Source organism: Salvelinus alpinus, chromosome 17 (assembly GCF_045679555.1).
Source record: "Salvelinus alpinus chromosome 17, SLU_Salpinus.1, whole genome shotgun sequence".
NCBI classification, from domain to species: domain Eukaryota; kingdom Metazoa; phylum Chordata; class Actinopteri; order Salmoniformes; family Salmonidae; genus Salvelinus; species Salvelinus alpinus.
Genome location: NC_092102.1, coordinates 33361914 through 33374691, shown reverse-complemented (window position 1 = coordinate 33374691; position 12778 = coordinate 33361914). Strand labels below are relative to the sequence as shown.

Below are 12778 nucleotides of genomic sequence, written 5' to 3'. Positions count from 1 at the left end.
CAAACAGGGCGTGCTTATATTTGTCCTGTTTCACAACCTGTACAAGTGTGAGGTGTGAAATATGTTTTCTTGCATATCCCAACTCCCCCTGAGACACCCTCGGAGAGTGGGGTCACAGCCAGGGATCAGCCATTATTGACGGCAAACCTGGAGCAATTAGGGTTAAGTGCCTTTCTCAAGGGCAGATCGACAGATTTTTTAACCTTGTCTGCTCGGGGATTCAAACTAGCAACCTTTCGGTTACTGATCCAACACAGGCTTCCTGCCGCAAGACTACTCTAACCCCTAGGCTACCTGTGTGCTCGTCTGTGTGTGTGTGTGCACCACCTCATGAGATCCAGAGAGGAGGAGAGACAAGTCTCTTGTGTTCAGAGAGGATGAGAGTAGAGACAAGTCTCTTGGGTTCAGAGAGGAGGAGAGGAGAGATGAGTTTCTTGGTGTTCAGAGAGGAGAGGAGAGACTAGTCTCTGGGGTTCAGGGAGGAAGAGAGGAGAGACGAGTTTCTGGGGTTCAGAAAGGAGGAGAGGAGAGACTAGTCTGGGGTTCAGGGAGGAAGAGAGGAGATACGAGTCTCTGGGGTTCAGGGAGGAAGAGAGGAGAGAGGAGGGACGAGTTTCTGGGGTTCAGGGAGGAGGAGAGGAGAGACGAGTCTCTGGGGTTCAGGGAGGAAGAGAGGAGATACGAGTCTCTGGGGTTCAGGGAGGAAGAGAGGAAAGAGGAGGGACGAGTTTCTGGGGTTCAGGGAGGAGGAGAGGAGATACGAGTCTCTGGGGTTCAGGGAGGAAGAGAGGAGAGAGGAGGGACGAGTTTCTGGGGTTCAGGGAGGAGGAGAGGAGAGACGAGTCTCTGGGGTTCAGGGAGGAAGAGAGGAGATACGAGTCTCTGGGGTTCAGGGAGGAAGAGAGGAGAGAGGAGGGACGAGTTTCTGGGGTTCAGGGAGGAGGAGAGGAGAGACGAGTCTCTGGGGTTCAGGGAGGAAGAGAGGAGAGAGGAGGGACGAGTTTCTGGGGTTCAGGGAGGAGGAGAGGAGAGACGAGTCTCTGGGGTTCAGGGAGGAAGAGAGGAGAGACGAGTCTCTGGGGTTCAGGGAGGAAGAGAGGAGATACGAGTTTCTGGGGTTCAGGGAGGAGGAGAGGAGAGACGAGTCTCTGGGGTTCAGGGAGGAGGAGAGGAGAGACGAGTCTCTGGGGTTCAGGGAGGAAGAGAGGAGAGACGAGTCTCTGGGGTTCAGGGAGGAAGAGAGGAGAGACGAGTCTCTGGGGTTCAGAGAGGAGGAGAGGAGAGACGAGTCTCTGGGGTTCAGGGAGGAAGAGAGGAGAGACGAGTCTCTGGGGTTCAGGGAGGAAGAGAGGAGATACGAGTCTCTGGGGTTCAGAGAGGAGGAGAGGAGAGACGAGTCTCTGGGGTTCAGGGAGGATGAGAGGAGAGACGAGTCTCTGGGGTTCAGGGAGGAGGAGAGGAGATACGAGTCTCTGGGGTTCAGGGAGGAGGAGAGGAGAGACGAGTCTCTGGGGTTCAGGGAGGAAGAGAGGAGATACGAGTCTCTGGGGTTCAGGGAGGAGGAGAGGAGAGACGAGTCTCTGGGGTTCAGGGAGGAAGAGAGGAGGGACGAGTCTCTGGGGTTCAGGGAGGAGGAGAGGAGATACGAGTCTCTGGGGTTCAGGGAGGAGGAGAGGAGAGACGAGTCTCTGGGGTTCAGGGAGGAAGAGAGGAGATACGAGTCTCTGGGGTTCAGGGAGGAAGAGAGGAGAGACGAGTCTCTGGGGTTCAGGGAGGAAGAGAGGAGGGACGAGTCTCTGGGGTTCAGGGAGGAGGAGAGGAGATACGAGTCTCTGGGGTTCAGGGAGGAGGAGAGGAGAGACGAGTCTCTGGGGTTCAGGGAGGAAGAGAGGAGATACGAGTCTCTGGGGTTCAGGGAGGAAGAGAGGAGAGACGAGTCTCTGGGGTTCAGGGAGGAAGAGAGGAGAGACGAGTCTCTGGGGTTCAGGGAGGAGGAGAGGAGATACGAGTCTCTGGGGTTCAGGGAGGAGGAGAGGAGAGACGAGTCTCTGGGGTTCAGGGAGGAAGAGAGGAGATACGAGTCTCTGGGGTTCAGGGAGGAAGAGAGGAGAGACGAGTCTCTGGGGTTCAGGGAGGAAGAGAGGAGGGACGAGTCTCTGGGGTTCAGGGAGGAAGAGAGGAGAGACGAGTCTCTGGGGTTCAGGGAGGAGGAGAGGAGATACGAGTCTCTGGGGTTCAGGGAGGAAGAGAGGAGAGACGAGTCTCTGGGGTTCAGGGAGGAGGAGAGGAGATACGAGTCTCTGGGGTTCAGGGAGGAAGAGAGGAGATACGAGTCTCTGGGGTTCAGGGAGGAAGAGAGGAGATACGAGTCTCTGGGGTTCAGGGAGGAAGAGAGGAGGGACGAGTCTCTGGGGTTCAGGGAGGAAGAGAGGAGATACGAGTCTCTGGGGTTCAGGGAGGAAGAGAGGAGAGACGAGTCTCTGGGGTTCAGGGAGGAAGAGAGGAGGGACGAGTCTCTGGGGTTCAGGGAGGAAGAGAGGAGGGACGAGTCTCTGGGGTTCAGGGAGGAAGAGAGGAGATACGAGTCTCTGGGGTTCAGGGAGGAAGAGAGGAGGGACGAGTCTCTGGGGTTCAGGGAGGAAGAGAGGAGATACGAGTCTCTGGGGTTCAGGGAGGAAGAGAGGAGAGACGAGTCTCTGGGGTTCAGGGAGGAGGAGAGGAGATACGAGTCTCTGGGGTTCAGGGAGGAAGAGAGGAGAGCCTAGTCTCTGGGGTTCAGGGAAGAGGAGAGAGGAGAGACGAGTCTCTGGGGTTCAGAGATGAGGAGAGAGTTTGTGTGTGTGCACGTGCATGCTTGTTTGTGGTGTTCTGTCTGTCTGATCCTTTGTGCGTGTTTTTGTGTTCCAGTGGAGCACGATAAGGTGTTTCTCTCGGTCCGGCGGCACCACAGAGAGTTTCGTTTCGACCTATCACGTATCCCCGATGGGGAAGCGGTCACCGCTGCAGAGTTCCGCATCTATAAGGACTTCATTCACGAGCGCTTTGAGAATGAGACCTTCCGCATCAGTGTCTACCAGGTGCTGAAGGAACACAACGACAGGTGAGGGATTGTGTGTGTGTGTCAGTATGTTTTAGGGTTCTCCTCTGTTATGTCACACAGCAACAGGTTGTGTTCCCTCACTTCTATTCTCCCACCATTGTTTTCAAAGATCAGTGAGTATATCCAGTCTTTCCCACAGCCATGTGGAAGGTGTGTAGAACCTATGCTGTGTAAAGGGCCAGGTCTCTGACCCCTCCTAAAGACTTCTGCTGCCTGCACAGCTCTAGTGGGAACAACACATGTATCCCTCTGCCAGGGAAGTGTGTGTGAAGCAGAGCACTATGACACACTATCCAGTCAGTAGACCAACACTGTCCTTGGAGGAAGGATAGACACTGGAGGAAGAAGGGATGGAATATCAGAAAGGAAAAGAGGAGAAAAAAACAAACACATTCCACTTTAGAACAATGATTTTTAGTTGGACAAGGATTCTTTCTCTCTCCTTCATTCTCTTTCTTTCTTTCTTTCTTTCTTTCTTTCTTTCTTTCTTTCTTTCTTTCTTTCTTTCTTTCTTTCTTTCTTTCTTTCTTTCTTTCTTTCTTTCTTTCTTTCTTTCTTTCTCTCTCTCTCTCTCTCTCTCTCTCTCTCTCTCTCTCTCTCTCTAGCTGTTTCTCTGTTTCACTCCCTTAATTCCAGTATGTGATGGACAGTGTGTTCAGTATGAATGGAGCAGTCGTTTATAAAGTCATTATTGTCAATGAAGGAAATGAAGTGTTCCCCTGGACCTCACCATCTGGAGCCTTCCCTCCCTTCCTCTCTTTCTCTATTGCCCTGATCTCGCTCCCTTACTTCTTACACTTTTTGTGGAGCTGAGGAGTACGCAGGCTTGTGTGTGTGTGTGTTTGCCTGTATCTGTTTGTATCTGTGTGTTTCTTTGCATATGTTTGCATGTTTGGGTCCCATGTGGGTCTGGTTGTGTATGTGTGTGTGTTTGTCTCCGTGTTTGTGTGAATGTTTACTCATGCATGCACATGTGTGTGTGTGTGTGTGTGTATCTCCTCCAGGGAGTCGGACCTGTTTCTGTTGGACTCGCGGGTCATCTGGGCGGCTGAGGAGGGCTGGCTGGTGATTGATGTGACATTGACCAGTAATCACTGGGTTCTGAATCCTGGACGCAACCTGGGCCTGCAGCTGGCTCTGGAGAGCACCGCCGGTAAGCAGAGGGCCTTTGAACCAGGTCTAGAACCCAGAGGGAGCTCTCTAAACCAGAACTTCTATATGAGAGGTCAAACCCTGTAAGAACCCATATAACTTATTAGAGTATGAGTACTGATCTAGGACCAGCTCATCCCTTTCCATATAATCTTATTAATTAGGATCTAAATTATGTATATGGGCCCTGGCCTGGATTCATGTAGGAACAGGAGACAGCATGAGCAGTATGACCTCAGTGCATAGCAATGGCACATTCTCTACCAGCACACAACACAGAGAGAACACACTGGTAGAGGGATTATACAAGCCCTCATTATTTAACACGATCCACTATACCCTCATCATCACTATCACCCATGCAGAAGAGATTACAACAAACAACATGTAATGCAGATGTATTTCTATTGAGTCAAGTTTCTCTTTAGAGCGGAGGAGAGATTGCTATCAGGATGGCAGTATGTTAGTTATTTGAAATCAATAACAACAACAGCAGCATCAACAGTAGTACTGTATGACAGTGTTTCTGAGGAGACTGTTACCTCAGTGATGATAGAAGGATGATCCATGTTTCTTTCATGTTAGGGACAGTGTGTGTTTATGTGTGTGTGTGTGTGTGTGTGTGTGTGTGTGTGTGTGTGTGTGTGTGTGTGTGTGTGTGTGTGTGTTGGGAGGGGTATGGACGGGCGTGTGCTGGCATGCTCGGGGGCGGCACGGGGCGCTGAAGGGGGGGCTTGCCCAGGGAGCCATACAAGCCAGAACCGCTCTCTCACACACATGTTGACATTTATTGGGAGTCCTTGAGGCAGAACTGAGCAATGTCTGCTAGATAGACCAGCTGCAAAGTCAAAATTGACTATATTGTAAAAATGCATTTTTTGGTCTTAATCTATGGTTAGGGTTTGGCATTAGGGTTAAGGTTAAGGTTAGGGTTAAGGTTAGCGTTAGGTTTAAAATCAGATTTTATGACATTGTGGCAGTGACAGCTCTGCAGAGCTGCCGCCAGAACAAGCTTCCAGAAAACGCCAGAAAACGCTAACCTGCCACACACAAACCTTCAACACCGTCAGATCCATTGGGGGAGAGTGTTTCTCTTTGATGCCTGGTATTGCTTTGGTGCTTGACATTTCCCAGGTCCAAACTGAGAGAGAGAGAGAGAGAGAGAGAGTGAGAGAGAGAGAGAGAGAGAGAGAGAGAGAGAGAGAGAGCGAGAGAGAGAGAGAGAGAGAGAGACACAGAGAGAGAGACACAGAGAGAGAGAGAGAGAGAGAGAGAGAGACACAGAGAGAGAGAGAGAGACCATATTAGAGAGACATATTTCCCTCAGATTACACAGATCCACAAAGAATTCGAAAACAAATCCAATTTTGATAAACTCCCATATCTACTGGGTGAAATTCCACAGTGTGCCATCACAGCAGCAAGATTTGTGACCTGTTGCCACAAGAAAAGGGCAACCAGTGAAGAACAAACACCACTGTAAATACAACCCATATTTATGTTTATTTATTTTAACTTGTGTGCTTTAACCATTTGTACATTGTTACAACACTGCATATATATAATATGACATTTGTAATGTCTTTATTGTTTTGAAACTTCTGTATGTGTAATGTTTACTGTTCATTTTTATTGTTTATTTGACTTTTGTATATTACCTACCTCACTTGCTTTGGCAATGTTAACACATGTTTCCCATGCCAATAAAGCCCCTTGAATTGAATTGAATTGAATTGAGAGAGAGAGAGAGAGAGAGAGAGAGAGAGAGAGAGAGAGAGAGAGAGAGAGAGAGAGAGAGAGAGAGAGAGAGAGAGAGAGAGAGAGAGAGAGAGAGAGAGAGAGAGAGAGAGAGAGAGAGAGAGAGAGAGAGAGAGATCCTCATATTTGGGAAAACATCAATTTTCAGCATTACACAGACTAAATAAATTGTTCTCATTAGAAACTGAGTGGACCACACACACTTTAGATACACACACTCACAGAGACATGTCTCTGACACGCTGTCCTCTGTGTCTCCCCCTGCAGGTGAGAGTGTGAACCCGCGGATGGCAGGGCTGATCGGCCTCAGTGGTCCTCAGAATAAACAGCCCTTCATGGTGGCCTTCTTCAAAGCCACAGAGGTGCACCTGCGCAGCATCCGCTCAGCACCAGGGGGCGCCAAACAACGCAACCCCAACCGCACCAAAGGGGCCAACAAGGGCCAGGAGGCACTCCGAGTGACAAACATCGCAGGTAAGGACTGGGGAATGAGGGGAGAGGGAAGCTAAGAGAATGTGCCTTACAGCAGTATGTGTATTTGTGGAAGGCCTTTTAAATGGCACAGTGATATGTTGGTGTAGTGATGGCTGGCTCTGGTGTGAGTTCCAGGTGAAATGGGAGGCAGATGGAGGCCAGGGCTACTGTCTACTACAGCCTCCTTACAATAATTCTCCACATATCTCCAAGGATCAACACACACGCACGCACACACAGACGTACACACACACACACACACACACACACACACACACACACACACACACACACACACACACACACACACACACACACACACACACACACACACACACACACACACACACACACATACACACACACACACACACACACACACATTCCCCCTCCAAACCAATTATACAAACTTTGTAATGGCAGTCAAACAAAAGTCAAGTGACTAAAGTTGCTAAGCTTGCTAGATAACCTCCTTCAACAAATGACAGAATATATTTTTTGTCTTAATTGAGTTAATGATCATACAGATAGCAGATCAGATCATGAATAACAGGGAGATGAAGAGTGGAAATAGTTGAAATATCAGGGTATCTTAACGGGGACCAACTCTGTTTTAAAAATATCTCATACTGTTTGTTGATCACACATTCTCTACAGAAGCGCTGATATGGGCAGCAAGTGGACAAAATGTTATAGTGGTATTTTGACATGCATAGGTGAGAAACATACTTTGATACTTCAACCTATGGATTACAGAATAAAGTTAGGAATTTTCATGCGAGACAAGAGTCCAGATTTTGGATTTCAGTGGGATTGGGACTGGATAGGAAAATAGTCTAGGCCAGGGTTCATCAAATAGTTTCAGCTGCGGGCCGATTGTTTCTTGAGCGGATGGTCAGGGGGCCGGAACATCATTCGAAAAAATTTGTCGACTGCAAATTGACTGCAAGAAGCCCAAGTAGATATAATATTTGACTAAAACATAATTTCAAACCTTGCTTACATTTGTATAAGATCACATACACCATTTTATTAGGTACACCCATCTAGTACCTTTGACTCCAGAACAGCCTAAATGATTCATGGCAAAAGTTGCTATCAAGGTACCTAACGTGTGCCAGGAAAACATTCCCCACAACATTACACCACCAGCCTGTACCATTGACACCAGGCAGGATGGGGCCATGGACTCAGGCTGCTTACTCCAAATCCTGACTCTGCCATCAACATGACGCAACAGGAACCATTTTTCGTCAGACCAGGCAAAGTTCTTCCACTCGTTATTGTCCAGTGTTGGTGATCACGTGCCCACTGGAGGCTTTTCTTCTTGTTTTTAGTTGATAGGAGTGGAACCTGGTGTGGTCATCTGCTGCAATAGCCCATCCGTGACAAGGCCCGACAAATTGTGCGTTCCGAGATGCCGTTCTGCACATCACTGTTGTACTGCACCGTTATTTGCATGTTTGTCTGTTAGCTGGCGCGATTCTTGCCATTCTCCTTTGACCTCTCATCAACGAGCTGTTTTCGCCCGCTCTGTGGTGGTCATGAAATAACTGCCGGGCTCACGGTAATTGACCTTTAATTAACATGAACACATTTAGCATCTCCTGGCTTCCACAAGCCACTGATGCAGACCTTTGGAACATCTACATTTTAAAAAGTCTAATATATCCATGTAATATAGCCTACACCATCACAATAAGTCCATTATTTATTTTAAACAGGTCTAAAGAAAAATGATATGAAGAAAATGTAGTCTAGCATATTCTGAGTTGTCCTTATGTTAGGCCCTGATCTGGCTATGTCATATGGGTTTACTGTGGGTTTACTTAGAATTCGTGCCATTATTTTATAGTATGAAGAATACAATTGAACATAGCTGAATAAAATAAAAAACATATATTCATCAAACGATTTGAGGGAATCAAATTTTATTGATCACATACACATATTTAGCAGATGTTATTGTGGGTGTAGCGAAATGCTTGTGTTCCTAGTGCAGTAGTATCTAACAATTCACGACAATACACACAAATCTAAAAGTAAAAGAATGGAATTAAGAAATGTATAAATATTAGGACGAGCAATGTCGGAGTGGCATTGACTAGAATACAGTAGAATAGAATACAGTATTTACATATGAGATGAGTAAAGCAGTACGTAAACATAATTAAAGTGACCAGTGATTCCATGTCTATGTATATGGGGCAGCAGCCTCTAAGATGCAGGGTTGAGTAACAGGGTGGAAGCTGCCTAGTGATGGCTATTTAACAGTCTGATGGCCTTGAGATAGAAGCTGTTTTTCATATCTCGGTCCCAGCTTTGATGCACCTGTACTGACCTGCCTGCTGGACGATAGTGGTGTGAACAGGCCGTGGCTCAGGTGGTTTATGTACTTGATGATCTTTTTGGTCTTGTGACATCGGATGGTGTAGGTGTCCTGGAGGGCAGGCAGTGTGCTCCCGGTGATGTGTTGGGCAGACCGCACCTCCCTCTGGAGTGCCCTGCGGTTGCGGGTGGTGCAGTTGCCGTACCATGCGGTGATACAGCCCGACAGCATGCTCTCAATTGTGCATCTGTAAATCTCAATCTGTAAATGTTTCTGAAGGTCTTAGGGGCCAATCCAAATTTCTTCAGCCTTTTGAGGTTGAAGAGACACTTGCACCTTCTTCACCACACTGTCTGTGTGGGTGGACCATTTCAGATTATCAGTGATGTGTACGCCGAAGGAACTTGAAGCTTTTCACCTTCTCCACTGTGGTTCTGTCGATGTGATTAGAGGAGTGCTCCCTCTGCTGTTTCCTGAAGTCCACGATCAGCTCCTTTGTTTTGTTGATGTTGAGGGAGAGGTTATTTTCCTGGCACCCCTCCGCCAGGGCCCTCACCTCCTCCCTGTTGGCTGTCTTGTCATTGTTGGTAATGAGGCTTACTACTGTTGTGTCGTCTGCAAAGTTGATGTTTGAGTTGGAGGCGTGCGTGGTCACAGAGTCATGGGTGAACAAGGAGTACAGGAGGGTGCTAAGTACGCACCCTTCTGGGGTCCCTGTGTTGAGGATCAGTGAAGTGGAGGTGTTGTTTCCTACCTTCACCACCTGGGGGTGGCCCGTAAGGAAGTCCAGGAACCAGTTGCACAGGGCGGATTCAGACCCAGGGCCCCGAGCTTAATAATGAGCTTGGAGGGTACTACATCTTTTTTTTTTTAATACATTTTAGTCATTTAGCAGACGCTCTTATCCAGAGCGACTTACAGTAGAGTGCATACATTTTATTACATTTTTACATACTGAGACAAGGATATCCCTACCGGCCAAGAGCAGACGCTCTTATCCAGAGCGACTTACAGTAGAGTGCATACATTTTATTACATTTTTTTTTTTTTTTATACATACTGAGACAAGGATATCCCTACCGGCCAAACCCTCCCTACCGGCCAAACCCTCCCTAACCCGGACGACGCTATGCCAATTGTGCGTCGCCCCACGGATGTATGTTGTTGAAGTTTGAGCTATAGTCAATGAACAGCATTCTGACGTAGGTATTCCTCTTGTCCACATGGGATACGGCAGTGTGATGTATGATGGCGATTGCATTGTCTGTGGATCTATTGGGGCAGTAAGCAAATTTAAGTGGGTCTAGGGTGGCAGGTAAGGTAGAGCTGATATGATCCTTAACTAGCCTCTCAAAGCACTTCATTATGACAGAGGTGAGTGCTACGGGGCGATAAACATTTAGTTCAGTTACCTTTGCTTTCTTGGGTACAGGAACAATGGTGGACATCTTGTAGCATGTGGGAACAGCAGACTGGGAAAAGGAGAGATTGAATATGTCCGTTAACACTCCAGCCAGCTGGTCTGCGCATGCTCTGAGGACGCAGCCTTGTGAAGATTAACACGTTTAAATGTCTTACTCACGTCGGCCACAGAGAACGAGAGCCCACAGTCCTTGGGAGTGAGCCACATCGGTGCACTGTGTTATCTTCAAAGTGGACGAAGAATATGTTTAACTTGTTTATGTTAAACAATATGAATATGTTTAATATGTTTAACATACGTCTCGTGTCTGAGCCGTTGAATTGTGACTCCACTTTGTCTCTGTACTGATGTTTTGACTGTTTGATTGCCTTACGGAGGGAATAACTACACTGTTGTATTTGAGAAGTCACCGTGGGAACAACATCCCCTATACGCTTCTTGATGAACTCAGTCACCATGTCTGTGTAAACGTCAATGTTATTCTCAGAGGCTACCTGGAACATATCCCAGTCCGCGTGTTCAAAACAATCTTGAAGCATGGATTCTGATTAGTCAGACCAGCGTTGAATAGACCTCAGCACTGGTACTTCCTGTTTGAGTTTCTGCCTATAGGAAGGGAGGAGTAAAATTAAGTCGTGATCTGATTTGCTGAAGGGAGGGCATGGGAGGGCCTTGTAGGCATCTCGAAAAGGCAAATAGCAGTGGTCTAGTGTTTTTCCTAAGAGAGTACTACAGTCAATGTGTTGATAGAACTTCGGAAGAGTTTTGCTCAAATTTGCTTTGTTAAAATCCCCAACTACAATAAATGCGGCCTCAGGATATGTGGTTTCCAGTTTGCAGGTTTTCACAGTTTGCACATGCGACTATTCTGTGTTGAACAGTTAACAATGAAAGAGGTACTCATATATACTTAATTTAGAGTTATTTATGTAACTTTAGTTGTGATACAAAAGTTGTGATACATGTTATGATTTTACTACATTCTAAGGCTGCATGATGCGACTCTAATGATAATTTGAAAAAAGTTGCATGAAAAGCATGAGCTCTGCTTTGTTTCTTGCGCAGACTGCACACACTTCATCTGTCTCTCATTCACAATTTGACAAGCAATTGATAATGCTTCGATTTGGTGGCATCACATTTTTGTGGCGATTATGCCCGCTAAAAAAATGCATGCCTTTTGCGGCCAGTGGCTGTTGTGCCCTTGGGCTGCAATAATAATTATAATTCCCTTCTCCCGGCTGCGTGCCGAAGCACCTCTTTCTCACAGGCTACAAGTGTCACGCCTGTTCCCGCTCCCACTCTGGCACTCGAGGGTGCCAGGCTGCCCTTCATTGCGCACACCTGTCACCATCATTATGCACAGCTGCGCAATATTGGACTCACCTGGACTCCATTACTTTGTTGATTGCCCTTCTATATCTGTCTGTTCCTCAGTTGATTCCCCATGTCAGCATTATTGTCGTTATGTTCCCCCTTTTCAGACGGTGTTCTTGTTTTGGTTTGATGTCTGTTTTCCAGTGAACTCCTTGTACTTGCTTCTCGTCTCCAGCGTAGATCCTTACAACAAGTGAAGACAGCCACATCAGGGACCCAACTGTGTGCGTCCTCATCCAATTCCGAGGCGCATATTGAAGATATGGAAGAACTGTCCACATTTACTTTTCATCAGCCAACAAGATGAGTAGGCCTAATGAACAGCAAAACCACTAGCCTACGTCCATCTACTATCCCCCATAGTACAAAAGTTGACTTATTCTATTCTGGGCGAGAAATACATATTGCAAACATAGTCTGGGACAGTTGTGGGATGTGATAGATCCCACATTAATACAACCACTAGCATCAAAAAACCTGTTTTAAGCAATGAGCCTGACGCAACAGATGAGAACGTTTAACTTAAAATGTTGATAAACTATTGGGCTATTTCTTCACATTATGAGCGCAGCAATGCGCACACGGCAGTAGGCTATAAGCACAAATGTTCCATTAGCAGGAAAACACCATTGTCAAAAGTGACCACAGATGTGATTATGCATGTAATGGTTTTATTATAAAGGTGCATTTTTATGGTGAAAATGATCTTCCCCAAACGAGAAACTCACGCGCTGTGTATGTATGCCAGTTAGGCTCTACACCTGTTGTAAAGCGGATTAATGTGCTTCATTTTAACAAGTTATTTGACCACTTTAGTTGTGAATAAACAAACTTTATGAAAACATAAAGGCCTATGGGCTAGGCTACATGAAGTGAGCGACTATGATTTGAAGAAGTCGGTGAAAAAAGCATGCCCTGTTTGCCTTAAGCTGGGCATTATTCACAAGTGATAATATATCATTTACAAATGATAGGCTAATATTGTCACCCATCACACTATTCTTGAATTAATCTTGTCTTTACATACACCACCGTTCAAAAGTTTGGGGTCATTTAGAAATGTCCTTGTTTTTGAAAGAAAAGCAAATTTTTTGTCCATTTAAAATAACATCAAATTGATCAGAAATACAGTGTAGACATTGTTAATGTTGTAAATGACTATTGT

The 12778-nt window shown here is 46.7% G+C and overlaps 1 protein-coding gene across 2 annotated transcripts in view; it reads left to right on the top strand.

Annotated features, from left to right (window-relative positions):
* LOC139542796 (bone morphogenetic protein 7-like) overlaps window positions 1-12778 on the top strand; it is a 58365-nt gene that overhangs the window by 39794 nt on the left and 5793 nt on the right. For both annotated transcript variants that reach the window (XM_071348630.1, XM_071348629.1), the window contains exons 2-4: window positions 2908-3100; window positions 4105-4253; window positions 6278-6484. In XM_071348630.1, coding sequence (XP_071204731.1) covers window positions 2908-3100; window positions 4105-4253; window positions 6278-6484 — 549 coding nt within the window. The remainder of the gene's footprint in view (window positions 1-2907; window positions 3101-4104; window positions 4254-6277; window positions 6485-12778) is intronic.